Source organism: Anguilla rostrata, chromosome 4 (assembly GCF_018555375.3).
Source record: "Anguilla rostrata isolate EN2019 chromosome 4, ASM1855537v3, whole genome shotgun sequence".
Lineage (NCBI taxonomy): Eukaryota > Metazoa > Chordata > Actinopteri > Anguilliformes > Anguillidae > Anguilla > Anguilla rostrata.
In genome coordinates, this window is record NC_057936.1 from 26,617,946 (window position 1) to 26,639,389 (window position 21,444).

The following is a 21,444-nucleotide window of genomic DNA, read 5'->3' on the forward strand; positions in this document are numbered from 1 at the left end:
AGGTACAGCTAACACGATGTTTCATGAATCAGACTATCTTTGAAACATACCATGCTGTAACACACAAACCTGGAAAACAAAAATAGAAAAATAATTTTTGACTATGCTATTTTGTGGTATATATGAATATTTTGTTATTTTTTTGGTGGTGAGTCCAGTCCGACAGCTCACTACAGAATTTAAAAGTGCCACTGCCCCCATCAAAAAATAAAAAACAAATAGGCTACGACGCTCATTATTACATTGCCACATGGCGTTTGCTAATTAAACCAACATTTGACATTATACTTTTCTTCTAATAAAGATAATATGGTGCATTCACACCTCAGAATAGTGTTCTCCTTATCTCATTGCTTTGAGCAACCTCAGCCAGTATCGTTGTTGCTTCGGCCAGGGTTTATGAAACCTAGTAGCACATCACATCATTTGGCCTTTGCTGGCCGTGCCTCCGTTTTCAGTGTATTTCACTAAGAATTTCCAATTTTACTCAACAATTTTACCTACATGAACTTGCAAGAGAAATTGGCCTTTCAAAAAATAGTAAATCCACTACTTAGCTTTTTTAACTAGTGAATGTATACTTTAATACAACAAAATCACAGGGAAAAGGTCACAGATGGAGAACTTAGACTACAGTATCTGCCATAAACAAAACTACACCACTGTTAAATACAAAAACATATGATCCAATATATAATGATACCAAAGATCTTCCAGAGGTAGCCATTGTCCCAAGCATTGGGAAATTGTGGCAATTGGAGCATGTGAACCTCGGAAAGCAGTTTCCGTACCACATGCACTCAGTGTAGGGCAGTGATCCTCAATCCTGGTCCTGGAAAACCACAGGGTCTCCCAGCTTTGGTTGTTACTCAGAAGTTCAGACTAGCAGACTCTGTGGCTTTCCAGGACCCAGAATGAAGATCACCCATATAGGGTATCCAAGGTGGATTGGATCACTGTTCTTGACCTCTTTAAGATGCCAGGCAAGACGATTCATGCTTTGGTTTAATGGATTGGCCATTTTCATTAGTAGGCTAATGTTACATTTTTTCTGATAGGCTTCAGTGAATAGCTGGATTGTATGAATGAATGGGTCATATGCATTATCATTCAATCTTACTCCTCATTATCAAGCTGGCAAAATAGTATTGCAGTATGATAGCTTTTTCAAAAGCCTAAAACTTCTGACCACTTTGTTTACATTATGATTATGCGGAGCTGCTCTTAAACTAAGAAAACACAATTCTAAACTGGTGTCATTTTTTTTCTCAATCTCTGAAATCTGATTGGGACACAGCTCTATAGGTTCTGAGGTTCAGATGTCCAGTCATCAAGGCTTTATTTATAAACTTATAACAATATACAACATGTATTTTCTCTTTGCTAAAACTGCTAAAAAATATGCAAGGATCATATCTGGTTCAAGAAAAAAGTGCCTATTTGAATGATATATATGACTTCAAAGTTCAAGCAAACACAAGTTTGTCTGTACAGGTCTGTAAGAAGATATTTAGGGAGGTATATCTACAAAATATGAAGAAACATATTGACATGAGCAGTAATGGCAGTATTAACCAGGTTCATGATGAATGTCTGAAATATATACATAAAAGTACATTAAATACAAGTGCCATTATTTTTCTTCTTTGTTAATTCAATCCTATGGCTTTTCTATTTTTTCACATTCTATTGTCAGAGTGTGTTTTTGTGTTAGAAAAAAAAACTCACATAATAACAGCACCCCGGTACAATAGTCCGATAGCTGGGGGGCATCCATGCAGTTGAAGTGGCATCTGATTCAGGACTGTCCCAATCGTGTAAAGGGAAACGAGAGCTGAGGCCAATTAGGCTGTGTCAATCCAGAGGCCTTTTCAGTGTCTTTTCACAGTTTTTTGGAAGTCTTTATTCCAATGAGCCTCAGGTGGACAGCCGTAACGTGGCATCCTGTTGCTGTGTGACTTGGTCAGGCTACAGAAGCTACCAGGGTCTGAGGGGGCTTGTAGTCAGGCCTCTTCAGCAGTGGCATCTATTCCAGCATAGGTGAAGTTTTCAAAGAGCGCCATGTTCACATAAGCCTGCAGAAAGGCATCAGAGATTGGAAGCAGTTAAGCAGCCAGTCAGAAAGTGGAAAAAGATTCATTTTGAATGAAATTTAAATAAAGTTAATTTTATAAAATATAAATCAAACAAAATGAGTCCACATTAATATGAGATGTGGGAGCTGTATGTGTAAGTGTATTACCTTCCTGGCCTCTTGCATCCTGTTCAGCTGAACAGAGATTTGAGAGAAAGGGGGTCTCTCATATGGCCGGTCTCTCCAGCATTGCCTCATCAGCTCATAACTGTGAACAAACAGAAATTTCAGACCAAACTTTTTCAAAATGGTTACTTTTTTGAAGGCCCACTAAACAAAATGGTTACTTTTTTGAAGGCCCACTAAACCAGCTGTGGCCCACACTTTGACCACAAGATACAACCTGCCTTGAGAATACGCCCCATGAGGTGTACTCACTCCAGAGAGGATGTATCAGGAAGCACCATCCTTGCCAAGCAAGCCTGAGGGAGATTATGGTCAGCAATAGGTACTTACACCTCATCATCGCAGTTCCTGGGCTGTTCCATCCTGTATCCTTGAGGCAGCTTTTCATAGAGCTCAGCACAGGTCATCCCACAGTATGGAGTTCCACCTGTCAGGTGGGAGAGTGCGGGACTGACTCAGAGCCTCACTGATTTTGCCAACATCATAGCACACCAAGATATAAGTGCTTTTTGTATGGAAGGTGAGGCATGTACGGTTTTTATATTCTATTCATATCTGGCTTATATCCAATATGATATGATTCAATGGTGATATGACTGTCTGCCCACCAGATTGGTCATTATGATGAGTTTCCAGTGCACTCTAATGAAAGGGGGAGGGTTTGTTTTGAGTCCCTCGTCAGCTCATTATCTGCATTTATATTATTCCCCTTCTACCATTTTTGTATAGAGTATTGAAGCTGTGGTAGAAGTGGGGATGTTTGGTTTGGCAAGAAGCTCAGTGTTTGTGTGTTTCTGTCCTGTGGTCAATGTAGGTCAATGTACTTCTCAGAGATAAAGTACTGGCAAGTTTGCCTAAAGCATACTTGTGCTTAAAACTCTTATTTTGGATGTATCAACACTGTTATACTTTTGAGTTTACTTACCTAAACTCACAATCTCCCACAGAAGCACCCCAAAAGACCATCTAAATAAAAAAAAGAAACATGTAATTGTAAGAATTACAATCGCTGACCCAAACTAGGTGACTACCAATGGGAATTTGCATTTACATTGCATGGCATACTATAATTGTACAGTATCTGTAATAAATGAAGGCAGTTAAGCAATACTGTGCAATATGTAATAATGGGCTAACAAATCTGCGTTGTCTGATTAGATATGGCTAATACTTTGAGAATACTGACATTAATCTTTTGCGAATATTGAGGCTTGGACTTTTGGCTTAAACATATTCAGAAGTAGTCCTTAAACAACCTTTCCATCATCTGTACACACTAGGACACAAAGTACTACACTGTGTGAAGTAAACAGCAACTATAACAGTCTGTCAGTGAAGGCAGAATGTTATCTCCACTGCAGTTTATTTTGTGGTAAAACAAGGCAGTGCCTCCCAAGCTCTGGGGTCAAGTTAGTGCAGGGCCAAAACAGAGATCTAGAACTAAGAGTAACACAAAGTTTGTTCAGAAGAGCACTTTCCACTTCCTTTGTTTTTAGCTTTAATGTACTTAAAGTCCTTCATGGTGTAAAAATAGAGCCTTCTGACAGGCCGGTTGTGGCAGTCACTGTGCTTTCCTTTTGCTTCCTGGTTCATGTTATCTGTCCCTCTACATTCATTTATCAACAGACAATTGAAGGGGACATATGATTAGTTTAATTACAGACTGTTGAGTGTGTTGGACTGTGACTGCAAGGCAGCATGTAACTGTTTGATTATAGAAGCATGACTGGAGGCTATTAGATTTAGTTTGCCTTCATAAATAAATCAAACATTGTTTAAACAAAAGTAAATTAAGAGCAAGTAATTCTGCTATTAATGCTCTACTTTTCAATGATCCATATATCCTGAAGTCTTCCTCATGACAAATTAATGCATGTTCAAGAGTTTTCACTTTCATAATAAAGTGACTGAAGGGACTGTCTCACTCCTCCTCATATATATTTGGAGGGTAAATTAACCTTTTTTGGAAATGCTAACACATTCTTACTTGGATTTTACCATAATAGCATTAAACCAAGACAGTCAAATGAATGAATGGGCAGAATGAATCTATGGGCAGAAATGAGTACCAAATGAAATTGAATGTGAATTGCATAGCGTGAATTTGTAATATTTAAGCTGAATTATTTTATTTAAAAACTGAATCTGAATTCAATTTTCACTTTTAATTTCAAGTTATTCTAGTTCAATATTCTTTCAAATGGAGTTCTTACAATTAAATTTCAGTTTTCTGGAAAACACATCTTGGTACTTGGTAAAACGTAAACAATAAAAGATTGAGTCAAATTGCAAATAGCGGTTAGAACTTTATTCTATCCTCTTGGTATTGCAGTGGTTCCTGGAGTACATAAAGAAGAAAGTTCACAGTTAGGTGAACTTTTTTGCAAATTTTCTGTATCATAATAAAAGTTCTTGTCAAGCTGTTTAAGAGATTGGTACTCTGACCACAGGTGTTGCCTCATGTTTCATTTACGTAATTTAGAATTCTAAGCATATCCACTTGCAGTCTGACCCAGACTATTTTAAAAAATATTCCAATTAAGTTTTTTCTTTGCTTAGTTTGGCAATGTTTCAAAGTACAAAGCACATTACACCAAATGAAAAACATTAGTTGATCTGACTGCCTAATTGTCCTGGGATTGTGAATATGGAACATTTATTCTTCAGTGTGTATAGATATTTCTGATATAATATGGCCTATAAGAGGGTAAATCATCCCTCAGTATACATTAACAGTGATTGCTTTAGAACTGTTAGCAGCTTGTTACAATTCAGAGGTACCATTAATAGTAGGAATGAGAACCAGCATACGCAATGGGTCCCCAGGATCAAGAGTAGGAACTAATTATCTATTAGACAGACAGACACACTGTGAGCTGTGTTGAATGCTTGAACACAATCATACTTACACATCACTCTTCGTGGTATAGACACTATAGTTTAATGATTCTATAGCCATCCATCGTACGGGCAACCTTCCCTGCAATGCAAAATATAAAATAGGGCCCTTATGGTAAATACTGCTGGCCATGCTCTGCAGTGGTTTACTGCATCATCATTAATCTCATGAACAGTAAATGTACCCTACATTCTTATCATGTGCATAAAAACAGACTGGACTTTACACATGTCTGGATGGGATAATGCTGCCACATTTAACAAATTGCTGTTTTATCCTGAATATTTACTTCTCCTTTTGTACTTATAAAAATAATTGGACTTAGCCACTGTGTTGGGCTACATTAATGTGGTTACCATAGTTATTCAGCCACAATTCTCTCACAAAAGTGTGAAATCCTCACATTGCACAAATGAGCCTGTACATTTATCTGAATGAAAGGTTTAGTTAAATGTTGATGTTTCTCAAGCACTTTTTACTATGCAACACAGGCAATAATTAACATGTGTAGATAATATACATATATAGAATGTAATGTTATATATAGGTGTACATTTTGGAAGACCTAGGGATAAGGTAAAGTAGGGTAAGGGAAGTTAAAAGAGAACACTTGCAAAGATTAAATCTCATTCGTAATGTAGCAGTCTTTCTCTTCTCCCATAACGTAAACCAGAAAAATCTCACATTAGCTCACAGCTGTTCAGAACAGCCTAACTCTGTTGAAAACATCCATAAAGGAAATTTGAGTTCAGGTATCTGGAAAGAGAGAAACACACACCATGGTCTTCTTCACATAGACTTCTTCCCCTCTCGACAGTCCAAAATCAGCAATCTTGGCAACCAGGTTCTCTCCCACTAGAACATTCCTGGCAGCCAAGTCCCTGTGAATGAACTAGTTCAGGGGTGAAAGGTGGGGGTGGGATAGAAGGACCATTTTTGGAAAAATTATTTCAGCAACATTAATTTACCCAGAAAACAAACATAAAATAAATCTAAAGAAACATTCCACCGCAATGAGTAAAATATTAATCAATTCATCAGAATATTCATGCCAACCAATTATAGGTGAAAACACGTAATTGTGACCATGTCTTCAAAAGATTAAGGTTAAGTATCAAAGTAAATCATAGATTTTCAGTGGAGCCCTACAATAAGCTCAGTGCTGGGAGGAAGGAATGGAGTAACAGATAGTATAGCAGTATTTATGGTGTGTCAGGGGGCTTTACCTGTTTGTCACTCAGGTAATGCATTCCTGTGGCCACATCTACCGCAAACTGCAGCAGCTGCTGTGAGGTGAGGGTGGAGGCAGTGCCGTGCTCTTTGGCAAAGGCAGGGTCAGTCTCGAGGACTCTGCTTTTCCTCAGGAAATCCAACAGGTTCCCAAAGGGGGCATACTCAATGGCAATGTAAAGGTACCCTAAGGACATGTTGGCCATTAGAATAATATCACAGTCAGTTAAAATCATTTTTTCAGTTTCAACCAAAGTGTTTATACCCATGAACATGATTATTAAAGACAAAGAAATACTAAGGTCAGTTAGAGTATTTGGGTATCATACAGCATAGAGAGTTTGAACTAAATCATGGTTGTTGCTTTAGCAAGGAAAATAAGGAACTCTGATGCTACTCTGATGATGCAAAACTATCAAGGAACATGGAATGGAAAATAGCAGTAACAAGGAAACAATTCCAGTTACACTTGAAACCGAGAAATAGAAAGAAGTTCCTTAATTATTTAAAACCAAATTTATTCAGCAACAGCCTCCATCAGGATTTCTTCAAACTAATACAAAGGACAATACTTAAGAAGTAAAGATTAAAAAGAAACTCAAACTGAAGTTTTGAAAATAAGGAAGAGCCTTGTTAAAACCAATGACATACATACACATGCATTCAGAAATAGCCACTACACCCAGACCAGAGAACAAAGCATGTGTGCACAGTGTCTCACAGGTAGGTGTGAGTATACAATAAATGAACATCAAGCAGAAGATATCATTAAAAGATATATATAAGAATATAGGGCAGGCAGTACTCTGTCTGACATATTATTAAAAATCTCATAAAAAACACGTTTTCAACGTACAAAAATGCCAAGTTACTCACACATACAAGACCAGTCCAGGCCTGCCATTAAAAGTATTGATATCAAAATGACGCCGAGTTACGGTACTACAAACAATATAGGCTATCTTGCCTCACCGAAATTATGCATGCTTATACACACAGGGTCACTTGGCCTTGTGTGTATAAGCATGCAGTACATGGACAGGCCAAACATGTGCAGATGGCTCTCTCACAGTCAAGATTGATTAAATAGGCGTGTATATGTCCAATTTGTATTGGTATGTATGTATTTCGCTGCCCAGCCTTTCTGTTGCGTGAATGATAGTATGTTTCTTGGTACAAGTGTGTGTTCGTAAATGTGAATGTAACATGCTGCGAGGGAAATGTCCCCATGGGGATAAAGAAGTTCTCTATGTATGTATGTACAATATGTATTTTACATGCAGTATTTATTGTACGTAGCAAATATACAATTCGAAATATTTGACTCTTTGATCTGACACAAAGTTTGCATGACATTGTAAAATGGTAAGATTACAAAACACAGGGCCAAGTGACTTGAAAGAATTGAGCAAATATTGGGTAGCATTGCTTTGGAATACATCTTATTTAATTTTGGTGAGGCAAGATAGCCTATATTGTTTGTAGTACCGTAACTTGGCATCATTTTGATATCAATACTTTTAATGGCAGGCCTGGACTGGTCGTGTATGTGTGAGTAACTTGGCATTTTTGTACGTTGAAAACGTGTTTTTTATGAGATATCATTTCTTTTTGCAAAGCGTTTTATTATGAGAGTGAGAAATGCGAAGTGACCCCGTAAGAAACGGTTGTGGATTATGGCTATGCTTGTGTGAATTTGTACAGTCTGATGAGCGTGTACTGTTTAGCAGTTTCTGTTAGCTATATATGTAAAACAGTGGCTGTGACAAAGGGTGATAAAGTCCTAGCTATTAAAGTGGATGGTTAAGTAATGTGTGAAATCTATCACACTGATGTGTTTTTCTCACGTTCAGTACTAGTAGTTATAATTATGAGTGAATCATGATTTTAAATGTAATTTTTATCGGGGAGTTGCAGGACGTACATAGGTAGTAAAGCCGGGCACCCACCGCACGCGTATCGACCGCGAGCGCACTACGCGCGTATTACGCGAAGCGAAGTACTGTTATTACAACGGCAGGGGGTGACGTCGTCTCCACCAGATGCGAACGCGTCGCGAACCGGCTGCGAAGCTCGTGCGACACAAGCGAACTGAAGCGTAGTTTTTCGCTTCTGTTCTATTTTTTCGGCTTGTCACGCGTCACGATGGCCTGTTTATACACAGAAATATGCTCTAAAATGCTAAGTATACATGCTCTGATTTATATTTCATCCTTATATTACTGGGGGTGTGTCCCTAGTTCCCTCTTGCAGTAGTGGAGAAAGATAAAACCAGATAAACACCAGATATTTTATAAGAAGCTAAAAAATACAAGCCTTTTCGTTTTTCTATTGTCCTGGCAGGAAATAAAAAATTAAAACTGGAACCTGGGAAAAAGGCAAACTTAGTTTCGCTATCTTATTTTGCGGAGGGGGCGGGGTAAATTTGAAAATACACCACAGAAAGACGTAGCCTATTGAATGATGTAGAAGTGAATGCACCGAGCAGCGGTTTGTTAGCTCGAGTGTTGGAAGGTAGTTTTTAACCAACCATTGCTCAGCCTATTTGACTTTTCCGATGTCTTCGTTCGCCGTGCTTTCAAAAAGGGCTTGTTAATAAAATCAGATAATCCACAGTGCAGATTTAGTGGTCTTGCCGATGAAAATGCACCTATTTTATAAATGAAGTTGTAAGCAAGCCTTTATTGCACTTGTACTTCAAAGCTTCCGGTGTTCATGACGTTGTGGTGTTCATATCTCTTCAAGTTTAAACTGTTACGCTATCTTTTTGACGATTAACTGATTTTACTAAATATGATCATATAAATGTTTTGACGTGAAAACAAGACGACACCGGAATTCCCAATGATTATGGATTATTATTATTATTATTATTATGATCATTACATATTCTTCACAAAGTTGGTACGCTTGTTAACCAAGCAAATAAATTAATGCAGTTTGAGATTGATTATTATGTAGGCTACGTTGCGATTTAAGCTTATGGTAATTCTTTAAAGCGTTTACTTTCTCACGTATTTACATGTGTTAAAAAATATTACCATATTAACAGACTGAAAAAGGTCTCTCACCAAGTATTCACTTACCCATAATCAACAGTCGTGAACAAACGTGAAATACACAATGTAATCCCACTGCAGACTGTGAGAGCTACTAGGAATATAGAGCTTTAAGCAAGCCTTTGCGCGACACAAACGGAACCAGTGGAGACACGCTACGCGCCGCGCCGTGCTGCTTCGCCGCGCTGCTTACGCGCCGCTTACGCTACGCGTGCGGTGGGTGCCCGGCGTAATTGTTTGTATGTGGCTAGATGGAGACCAGGGCGAGGTAACCTGAATGTAGAAACGTGGCGTTTGCTGATAAGAAGGTTTTGTACTGGAGAATAGGAGCAGACGCATATGTCCCAGCAGGCTTTGCATATGAGAAAACAACAACAGTGTGAGAGAAATTTGGATGAAATTATGAAATTGCGTAGTTGAAACATGTTTTTAGCAGAATGGGCATGTAGGTGAAGGTTAACATGATCACAGAGTATAGTGCGAAGTAAATGGAGTGACCATGAGCGGGCTTATTTTCCTTATCGAACGGTATATATAACAGTCGCTATAAAGTGCTACCTATTAAAGTGGATGGTTAAGTAACGTATGAAAGCTATTGCACTGATATGTTTTTCTCATGTTCAGTACTAGTAGTTATAATTATGAGTGAATCATGATTTTAAATGTAATGTTTTATTGGGGAGTTGCAGGACGTACATACGTAGTAATTGTTTGTATGTGGCTAGATGGAGAACAGGGCGAGGTAACCTGAATGTAGAAACGTGGCGTTTGCTGATAAGAAGGTTTTGTACGGTAGCCAAGTGAAGAAATATAGTTAGTAGAAATGGCACAGCAGTGAACTGGTGTAACTTTTTAATAAAATGAATACATTTGCCGTCATGAAATGCATATGGGTGGCCGTGAGTGAGTTTTGGTAAAGCAAATATAAGCGTAAGAAAACGTTAGTGTAAAAGAGGAAATTATCTGCCTGAGGGCGAGGCGGGATTCAAGCCTTCAACCGGAGGTTTACCAGTCTGTGACTTTGTTAGGGCAGCACCATGACATAGCTATGCAATGCGTGAAATATCATTAGCAAACCTGTCCGTGGTTTTGAAGAAGAACACAGGCGAGTAAGCACAGAAGAGCTCCCGTTGAATCCATATGGCTTTGCAATATTGTAGCCGGTTAAAAATTGAACGTGCAGACGGTACGTCATAATGCAATGTATACGTTCGGTGAACGGCGGGTAGCAAAAGCAATAATTGAGAAGTAGTAGACAATTATTAGTGAGGGTAAAAGCAGGTTAAAGAAACGCGCTCCTAGCTGGGCTTGAACCTACAACCCTGTGTTCCCAAGACTGTAACCTTGCCCACTAGGCCACAGGCAGACTAGGTGTTTGCACTGAAAATGTTTAAGAGTAAAAAGGTATGGGTATTTTGCGTGTGTATGCGAGTTTTTGATTGGCTCGTGTAGGTGAAGATTTGACTGGTGTTGGTAAAATGTCCAATGGGGAGACATGTTATTAGTCGGATAGGCGGCAGGAAAAATAAGAATGAGAAGAAGAAGAAGAAGAAGAAAGACAAGAAGAAGAAGAAGAAGGACAAAACGCAAAATCCCCTTAGTTTGGGGCTTTATTGTGTGGACATGTGAAGTTGTTTATGAAATCTGTCTGTTGAAATGGGGTCAGAATGTACAGAATTTAATGTTTTTAAGGGCTGAGTGTCTGTGGCTGTTGTGGTTATTTCTGTGGGGAACCGTGAAAAGTGCCAAACTCTCTGTGCTGTATAGGTATGGGGCATGCCCCCGCCAAGGCGTAACTTGGCGGGATGGCATACCTGCCATCCCAATCTTTCATTCTGAACTCTTCATTCATGCCTTAAACCCAAAAGTCTTCCCTTCTTTTTCTTAGATAATATTAACATCGCTCTCAGCATCACTGTATCAACAAAGTAAAAAGTCGAAATGTTTTAGCATCATGTCTCCTGATAGAGCTACTGTGTTCCTTAAGCAGGTATGTTTCAATGTGTAAACATGTATAGAAAGAAAGCCACATTGATGCAGTAAGTGCTTGTTATTTCCTGTAGATAGCTCTGTCCCCACAGAGGTTTAACTCACCTCGGTTTTCACAGGCTCCAATCAGATTGATGATGTTGGGGTGCTGACCCAGTTTACACAGTACCTCCAGCTCACCAGCAAAGTCCCTGTGGTCATTCTCTGATGCAAACTCTGCAGGGTAAGAGAAACGTGATATAATTCCCTTGCCAAAAACGATATAGCTCATTGACACATATTTCATATCAAGGACTCGATCTCCTGGCTCACCCTTCAGCATCTTTATGGCAGCACTCATTTTATTGCCATCCTTCTTGATCATGGCCTTTATAACCTGTCCAAAGTTCCCCTCCCCGATGACATCCTCAAATTTGATGTCTTCCCACTCCAGTATGGGGTACGTGAGGGGCTCAGGCTGCGGTTTAGGTCTGCGAGTCAATGTCAGGGTCCCAGAACTGAACTGCAGGATGGTCTCCTCTCCCTGTATTGAGACGTATTGAGAAGATTTACCTTCAGTGGAACAGCTGATAAAATTATAGAGATCTGACCATGAAAATGTTATTCTTGCACAAATTCCTTCTAGATTTAGAAATATGTTAGCAGACGGGCTTTGAGCTTTGCAGTTTCACTGTATACAACTGTGCTTAAGTTATTGAGCAAACTTTGTATGGTGTATACAAGTGCATCACCAGAACAGTATTGACCATACAGCTTGCCACAATACACACATAATGAAGGGGTACTGTAACTTTTCAGAATCCCTCCCTGTGACCCCTAGTTTTACTGAAACTAAGGATAAGGTGCATACGTACCGAACCGGACTGGTAGGTGAAGGTTCTTCGGCGGTTGAGCAAGGTTTTACGAATGCAGAAGAGCCCCAAGAGTGCAAAGAGGATGGTAAAGCAGGTCACCGTTACCGAGCCCACCACAGCCATCAGCAACTGGAACCCTTCACTCGCTGGACGCCCCGTAGCCTCCTGTGTTGTCGGCGTGAAGCTGGTCGGGTCTGTGCAGCAAGATAAGAGATCAAGCTAGATCTACAGAGCAGCTGTGATGAGATTTTGCTTCCTATTAAAGATTTGGAACAGTAAGCTCACAGTTTTCATTTGAAAAAAAGTAGGTCTGAATGCAAACTGAAGATGTTGTTGGTTAAAATGAAAACAATATAACAAATTTAGAACAATTCATTAATTCATGCATAGTCTAAATCGACAAAAGCTTTTTAATTATATGGGGCACACCCAATGTTACTTGAGTCATGGCAATAAATGAATCACAGATAATCACTGAAAAAAATATTTTAAAAATTCCATTAATCCACTCCTTGTTTTGCGCTCCACTTTAGAGCTTTTTCTGGCAAAATTACTTACCATCGCCTGAAGTCGAGGCCTGGACAAACTTGCTCCACTCGCCAGGCACTTTGGAGAAAGCACGGACGCGGAATTGGTAGAGAGTGCTGCCATTGAGAGCTGTGACGTCCTTGGTGGTTTTGTTGCCATCGTCGGTGTCGACCCAGGGGTGCAGGCTACCCTGGCCCACAGGTTGGTACTCAATGATGTACTTGACAATGCCACCATTGGGGTCCTCAGGGGGTTGCCACTTGAGACGCACAGCACTGATGGACAGAGGGTCAGCCTGCACATTACGAGGTGAGGATGGTCCTTGGGAAAGAGAGACCACCTTCAGGGTTACCACATGCAAGCAGGTTCATAGATGGCCCACACCTTATTTTATGCGCCCATAATATTGTGTGCTTTAGTCCAAATAACAAAGAAACCATGTATTCATATTTTTCTATGAACCTGAATTGAAGCTGAAATATAATTGTGAGCCGTGTATTATTTTTAGGCAGATAAAAAGACCTTGAATTTCTAGTGGAATTTCACAAATTAGACAACTCTCAAGAGCTTCCCCAGCTGAGGGTGCGGTTAAGACAGAGAAAGACTACTTAGAAATCCCTGCTCTTGACCCTGTAATTTGTACAAGCACTAGAGGGGAGGTTTCAAGTACTGAAAGATATTGGCTGGCTGAAAATGGGAAAATTACCCTGGCTGTTGATTCGGATGGGGTAGGGTTTTGAGGCTGGTCCGAGACTGCCACAGTTGACCAGCCTGACGACCACATGGTAGTCGCGGTGGTATTCCAGGTTGTAGAACTTGGTGGAGAGCACATTGAGCAAGGTGGTCTCCTCCAAAATCTTGTCCTCAGAGGGTCCGTAGAGCTGCACTAAAAAGGCACTGGCCATGTCGGGGTTCCCTGGCAATAACCACCTGACTGTGGCATTACGACCCTCCAGCGAGCTGAAATCAATCTCCGGCCTCACCGTCGGCTCTAACAACACAGAACACCGAGTCAGGAACTATTCTATATACCTCCCCTCATCCCCTGAGAAATGGCTCAACAAGAGCTTGTCACAACACTGTCTCTACCATCTAGCACTCTATCGAGCTCGATGCTGGGACTGCCTTAGTGCCCTCATTGCACACTACCAGTATCTGGCAGTTTGTCTCACTGTCTATGGCTCTTTGAAAAAATAAATAGTTTCTGTTCTTAGTAGAATGTTCCAATCCTTCCAAGAATCCTCTTGCATGTACGTGTAAGCTGAGAGGAAGTAATGCAGGGCCCTCCAGGAACTTACCAGGACAGTCAGTCTTCATGATGGCCTCAGGTCCAACTGGCCCCTCACCTCCTTCCCCAGGACGAGTGAGCTGGACCTGGACAAGGTACCTGGTAGAGGGTTTCAGGTTCATCAGAGTGATGGGCTCCAAGCTGTTGTAGACTGCAATGATGACATGGATCAATACCAAAAAAAGGCTGCTATGGTTCTCTACAAGGATTCTCAATGACTCATGAATGTCCCCCTGGAAGATCAGCTATTTTGCACATTTTTGGTACCAGCATGATGGTACTTTGCATTTACAGAACTTTTTTCACTTTTTAGCCTGGAATATTTTGATTTGTTTCTCTATTCTCCATTGTTTCTTTATATGCTCAATTTGGAATGCAAACAACAACAACAACAAAAAACAATAATAATGGGCATTCCCATTGCTTTAATTTCCTCATCTTTCAAGCTGGGAAGCTCCCACTAGCAGTCAGTCATAATTTCTCATGAAATAATCCAACAAATGTGTCGCACGGTTACACATAAACTGTCACAGGAAGATTGCAGGCATCTGATCAACCAGAAGAGTCCCCAGGGTGTGATGCATGAAGATGGATCACACTCTGGGGGCTCCCAGCCACAGCTGCCACTGGTGCATCAGGAATTGGTCTGTCCTGTGGTGTGTGTCACTTCACTGGGCATCTGCTGAATATTTCATTGAGGAGGCCTCCTGTCCTTGTTTTCAAGGGACATTATTCTTGCTCACTCACCTATGATGGAGGACCAGGAGGCCACTGTTTCCATGGGCTTGTAGAGGAGCTTGGTGGAGACAAGGGGCCCATCTCCTTTGTAGGTGACCACAGGCCTAACCACCAGCTGCTTACTTCTCTTCTCCAGAAGTTCGGGAGGAGTCGTGGGACAGGGAGGCTCTGATGAAAGGAATGAAAACAACTGATGACAAAAGAGCACACAATCCTGAACCAACTAGACCAACCTCGGAATAGTGCCCTATATAATAACTATATAATTGTGAAATCTCACCTTTGACAGTCAGGTTGAATTTACGTGTGTCCTGCCCCCCATTGGTGGAGACTCTGCATTCCCACAAACCACCATGCTCAACGGACAGATGCGTGATCTCGAACTGGGCTGTGCTCTTGTTGGAATCCATGGTTGTCCGAGATGCCTAAATCATCAACGTCCATTTAAATATTACCATGAAATGTCATGACATCATTCAACCTTGATCATTGGTTGTATAAAAGGTGTTAAACTATATCATATTAAACAGGGGCCACATTAGCTGTCCTTTCACCTTGAGAACGGTGCTGTCCAGTTTGCGCAGCTCAATACTGGTGTGGCTTGGGAGTGGGTTGCCTGTGGCAGAGCACAATATCTTGGCCGTGGAGTTCCGATTCCACTCTAGGGTGCTTGCCATGTCTAGGATCTGGGGTGCACGATCTGACAAGGAAAACTAATTTGGTTACTTAGCTCGATTTATGAAAGGTCAATCCTTTCTGATCATGTTTGAAAGCTCAGAGGTCAGTGGTTACCCGATTTCTCACAGTTCTGCCCACGCCAGCCTGTGGGGCACTGGCAGCCACTGAAACGGTTGCAGACGCCCCCATTCTTGCACCTGCAACTCAGCTTGCAACCAGCTCCAAACATGTCCTTGTCACAGGCTGGTAGAGGCCAAAACATGTATGAACAAAATGTTATTAGCTTTCATCTCATTACATCTAGGTTTCTGCTGCCAGAGACAATAATCTGTAGTAAAGTTACAGTATTTCAGGTCTTCTGGACTTTTATTTAAAAACAAGAATTTTCCCTGTCCATTGGTGAACTGCATTTATATAAACTAGTTTCCAGATATCTCTATGTACAGTATGTGCAGATATCCAGATGGGTTTTCTTAACAGAACTGATGAACATGAGCATGATGTTCTTAGACTCTTTGAATGCATTACAGCAAAGGCTTAACTCACATAGGTTGCAGCGGGGCCCATGCCACCCACTAGCACAGGAGCAGCCATAGGGGTCAGGGAGGCAGAAGTTTAGGCCGCTGCAATTCATTTTAGACTGGCATGATTCCTGGCAGTTCCGCCCGAACATTCCCTCCCGACAGGCTGCAACATCAAAGAAATACAGATTTTTTTAAAAATAAATTTTATTCTGCAGATCTTTAAAGGGGAATTCCACTCTAAATTGTTATTTTATTTGCGGAAGAGTAGCTGTCCTCCATATCACAATAAGCTCTCAGCCATTTGCCTTGTAAGTAGGCTTATAGTCTCTGTGTGAGATTCTTACGTATTTATCAAATGTAATTAATAACAGTACATGACTTCAGCTAGATCAATTTGTGCAGAAGACAGAAAAAAGCAACTGCAACAAACATTTATTACTACCATTAATACATATATCACTTGTTACTGGCAGTAATATGTTGATGGTTGCCTATATGTGGCTATATAATGCACGTATGGTAGATGGCATACAGTAGTAATATACGCTGGACCATAGCACTACTATTGTCATATGTTGATGGTAGGTCATGGCATATTGCACCAGTAGTAAAACTAGCAGTGGGCTAACTTAAGCCAACTTGAGGCAGTTTGATTAAAATGTGGAAAAAAACATGGTGATGCTTGCTAGCTACTTATAATTATACTTATAATGCAATATAATTAACAATAGTATACATTTTTGTAATTTTTTTAGTTTGCTTGTGTTGTTGCACCTAGTGTTGGGTTTGGCTGACATTGTTTGATGATCATTGATGCTGCCCTCTGATATCACTCTGGCCTACACTGAAAATGTGCTCTTATATCCGTACTATGGATACTGTCCACACTCGCCACCTCATCCAAGGACAGTGTAGCCTCATCAAAAAAGGGCCACAGAGAGCACAGGAGAACAAGCAAGTCCACGACGCTAGCTAGCTTGCAAGCCAATACTGTTTATAGTTGGAGCGGCAGCTATCTCAAATCTCACTTGAATTCAGGCAACGCCCTGTAATTCTTCAAAAAAGAGAAGGTGTAGAGGTGTATTTATCATTATGACATTTTCACCTTTCCCTGCTGATATCTCTGTTCAGATATTACTATGGCCAGTGAGTAAGAGAGACTTAATCAGTTACGCTTTGATATGTTCAACGAGGTCAATGTTTTTTTGCGAGGGAATTCCATTCCTTTAATGGGGTGTTCCACTACTAATTTTAAATATTTACTTTTAAAGTAGTTGATATGAGTTCTTTCATATCTAAGATCCAAACACAAACGGATACACTCCAAAGTGTCTGAATCACAGGAGAGAATTGTTGCTTTGGTTTCCTCCAGCACAGACAATACAGTAGAAGAGACATCTCTATGATCTGTAATCTGTAACCATTATGTTGAAAACAAAGAAAATTTCACACTATGACATTTTTATGCCCATGAAAGAAATATCCCATGATGACAAATTTGTTTCTGTGAGACTCCCCTGAATCTGCAGGCATGGCTGCCCCCTCTCACCTGTCTCACAGCGCATTCCCATGAAGCCAGGTGGGCAGATGCAGTCCCCTTCCTTGTCATGACACACACCACCATTGTGGCACTCAGGACAGTCCTGGTCACAGTCTGATCCCCATTTCTTATCTGGGCAAGCTGACATAATACACAGACAGGTCAGCCTGAAGAAACTTCAACTTCCCAATTAAGTTTCACAAAAGGACCAAGACCTCAGCTGTACCTCGAACAATGAGCCTCATCCAGGCACCATAGAGAGGACTGTCTCCCATATAACAGCCACTGTAGAACCCTGCTTGATTCTGCACTAGATTATGTACAGTCATCACCGCTGTGTTATTGGTAAACTCGCCCCAGTGAGTAGTAGAGTAGTAGTTTCCTGCAAAGATACAAAATGAGACAACCAGACAGGAAGGCGTTACACAACTTATAAATAAATATATATTTGAAGCAAACATGAACTAACATGATATTGTCTGCTCAATATAAAACTTCATTATGTTTCAGTGTTTGACGGGGCAGTGTTTTAGATGACCCAGGGGAAGTCATTCAAAATTTCATTAAAAAAAATTACAGTTAGCATTTGTAAATCAGTCATATAGAAATAGAGTACAATAATCTACCATAAAAACATGCCACAATATACTGTACAAGTGCCTATTTAACAAAGATTTAAATGAAACTGAGTTTTTTAAAAAGGTTTCCGCCATTAAATTATATATATTTGGAGAGGTTTCAGCAGTTATGGTATCCACTTTGAAACTCCCAAGAATATTGGATGGCATAGTGTATCATTGGAGTTTGTCAAAAACAAAGTGAAGATATTTCATTTCTGAACATCTCCATGCTAGTTCTAAGAGGTGGAAGGTCCAGGGATCAGACAGTAAAAGTCCTGTCATGTGTTTCTTACACCCATGAACCCAGCCAGTTGATTTCACTCATTAGTTCTGCCTCCTGGCTGAAAAATTGCGCTAATTAGCAAATCCAGGTGATTGGAACAAAATACTGGGGAGGATTTCCTGAACTTGGATTTCCACGTGCGCTAGTTCTGCAGATAGTCTCTGATAAAAGGCTGTATTGCCTAATATCAATGACCAATTATTTTGTTTTATTAGCACATAGAGAAGCACAAATGTACTATACTTGTATGTTATGGAGATGAATTTACGGGATTTATATGATATTTCCCCTATTGATGTTTCTCTACCAAAAACTTGTACAGAGCGAATGAAAACAAGACCATCTCAATTTCACCACTTATTTTACAGGTCAGATTCAAAAGACTTATAGAAAATACATATCAACAGCCTAACTACAAATGTCTTATCTTCTGCGACAGGTACAATTTTGGAACATCGACTAAAATAAAACTTTTTGAGATTTTATTTTTATTAATACTGCATGGTACAAAATGAAGGAACTTTTTTTTTCTACAAAAGAAATACACAAGGAGTGCCAATGTATCGTTGGCATACCATTATATTTCCATATGACATCTGTCTTTCGGGACTCCACAATATCCATTGCCAGCTGCACAGTTTCTCCTCTGTTGGCCGTTACTGAGAGCTGCTTTGGTATTAGATGACCTGTATTGCAGAACAATAACATAACAACCACTAAATAATTTATAAAATCATTTATAGTCAAAGTTGCTGTTGTGGAATCATTGTAGAAAGTTATGACTTCATAATCCCATGTGAACAAATTGTAGTATGCTTCAGCAGATTTGAACTATAATTAGGCCTACATATACTTAAAGTATGCTAAAATATGAAAGAGTATATTTTAGGCATATATAACATGCTGCGTTATTCCACGTCGGCGTTCAGCTTATTCGCATAAAGATCAGAAAACCGTATTAATAGAGAAGAAAAAGTTCCCTTTTAAACTTCATACACATGAATTAAGCCTACCTCTCCCATTGTTGATTAGCGTCACTGTCGTGAGTAACGCTGAGCCCTGAACTGCATGGCAGTTAAAAATGCCCAGATTGTCAAGATTGACTAAGTTTATTGCTCTAGCCTCTTGGGTTCTTAGCCTGTGCACTTTGAAGCGCGGCGGGGAGGCAAGACGGATGATACTGTTGTCTTTCTGGATGCGAAGGTCGAGTTTGCTGGAATCGCGCTCCCCCGAGATGCAGGAGAGGAAGAATTCGGAAGGGGAGGCAGCGTCCGCATTTGAGATCAGGGTTAGATCCATAACTGCACCTGTCGACACATAACAAATTAGCCATTTTGATGATAAAGTTGTACAAATCGTAGGCCCTATCGCGTTCAGTGGGGTCTCATAATCAGAATGGCGCACGTTTCTTGTATTTCTGACGGGTTTGAAGATAGAGCCGCCAAACAATGGCAGGAAACAGTGGTGGGCGCTCAAGGGCCGCATTGAAGCACGCAACTCGAAACTACTGTATCAACGAATACAAGCAGATAGTTCAAAAATAAAAATTTTAAGGTAGTTAATTGTAAAATAAATAAATAGTCTTTGTGATGTGACACTTTCCATTTAAATGAATCAATATGTCACAATGAAAAGGCCCGATTTGAACCTAAATAAAGGGTTAACCTACAGCCACAAGAGTGAAGTTTCCTGTTTTGCAGGCAAAGCAGCCTAACCTGAGTTAACATTATTGTCGGTGTCGGTATTAATTGTACGATAAATGATCGACAATTGATTTATGGCATTTTAATTCTCTCAAAAAATAGAAATACTATGATTAAAATCCAGACATGCCAATCCCAGTTGTATGCGTCCTTAAAAAAAACAGTTGTAAATTCCTGATTATGACTGCCGACTCGGATTGAATTATTGGCGACTGGGATTTCTGGTTATACACAATTTCTTCGTTACGTATCCTATTTTAATGAACAGAGATGCCCTTGGTGTCCTTCATTTGTTCAGCCATCAATAATGTTGTATCTATGTTGCTGTTATAATGTTAGGCTACGATTTACAAAGTGTAAACACCACTGGCGCCCAAAAGATCTTCAGACAAATGAGTTACTACATACCTGATACTGTGATAAGACATAAGAAAAAAAAGGTGTCAATCATAATTTAAATCCTTTAAATGTAATCCTCCAAAACGATGGTCCTTTGTAGTACGTTCGATTTGTCAGAAGTATCTGTAACCAAATATATCCGTTTTCAAATATGTCCAAGAACAGAGCGAACTATTGAGCATTTCCATTAATTCCAGTTACTCTGTTGCAAGTTCCCGTTCTTTTACTCCAGTCTGAGTTTTCCAGATCTTCCTAAACTCAGATTATCCTACTATGGGTGGGAAGGGAAGGAAAGGCGTCACGGGGGAAAATCTGAGATTGGAGGAGCCAACTCGCAAAACGCCGCTAAACAGGGTTGCCAGGTTTATATTAAAATGGGAAATATACATATCTGTCAATCGAACAGTTAACCTATTTATCCTACACGGTACAAAGAAGCCCCCCAACAACTAGTTTATTCGAGAAAACTAGCCGCTTGGAAAACGAATTTGGCCTATAAATTATAGGCCTAATTTTCATCATGTTTTTAAAATAAAACGAGTACTTCTATTTTATTTTTTACATTTAGTCTACTTTTTGGTGGATAATTAAGCAAGATAAATAAATAAACTCATTATTACTACACAAATGAACCCAACATGACATCTTACAATTGCACGGTATAGGTGATAGTAGCCAACACTATAAAAAGTCCAATCTGGCAGCCATACGCATACGATGTAATGAATTTCAAAGTTACTCCCACTTCCTGTTAAGAGCCTGCTGAAATGCTCTCGACTAGTCCTTGTCTGCTGTTCTGTTCGGCATGTTATATTTAGGCATGGTATATTGGTATCATGCCGTTATATTGCA

General features: G+C 40.0%; 1 protein-coding gene across 2 annotated transcripts; it reads right to left on the minus strand.

The window, feature by feature from the left end:
• Window positions 1-1,306: 1,306 nt before the first annotated feature.
• tie1 (tyrosine kinase with immunoglobulin-like and EGF-like domains 1) lies at window positions 1,307-20,856 on the minus strand. 2 transcript variants are annotated; one of them, XM_064331841.1, is made up of 23 exons: window positions 20,602-20,856; window positions 19,504-19,797; window positions 19,066-19,176; window positions 17,814-17,969; window positions 17,597-17,728; window positions 16,070-16,210; window positions 15,638-15,766; window positions 15,400-15,545; window positions 15,126-15,270; window positions 14,855-15,013; window positions 14,118-14,258; window positions 13,526-13,810; window positions 12,850-13,140; window positions 12,292-12,485; window positions 11,750-11,960; window positions 11,543-11,653; window positions 6,386-6,576; window positions 5,938-6,051; window positions 5,170-5,240; window positions 3,186-3,226; window positions 2,591-2,687; window positions 2,243-2,342; window positions 1,307-2,075 (listed from the first exon to the last, which is right to left on the minus strand). In XM_064331841.1, exons 1-23 carry the CDS (start codon window positions 20,642-20,644, stop codon window positions 2,004-2,006), a joined length of 3,375 nt encoding a protein of 1,124 aa, XP_064187911.1. In that variant the 5' UTR covers window positions 20,645-20,856; the 3' UTR covers window positions 1,307-2,003. The 2 variants fall into 2 exon arrangements, with proteins under 2 accessions (XP_064187911.1, XP_064187912.1); XM_064331842.1 differs by lacking the exon at window positions 13,526-13,810 and having other exon boundaries at window positions 20,602-20,855.
• Window positions 20,857-21,444: the final 588 nt, after the last annotated feature.

Bases quoted from the DNA above. Each gene is read 5' to 3' on its own strand.
- tie1 (XM_064331841.1), bottom strand. From the start codon at position 20,644: ATGATTGACACCTTTTTTTTCTTATGTCTTATCACAGTATCAG. The intron at 16,211-17,596 runs GTGAGAGGGGGC...TTGATGTTGCAG, and splicing joins GGGAATGCGCTGTGAGACAG to CCTGTCGGGAGGGAATGTTC. The intron at 15,767-16,069 runs GTGAGTTAAGCC...GGCCTCTACCAG, and splicing joins TGGGCCCCGCTGCAACCTAT to CCTGTGACAAGGACATGTTT.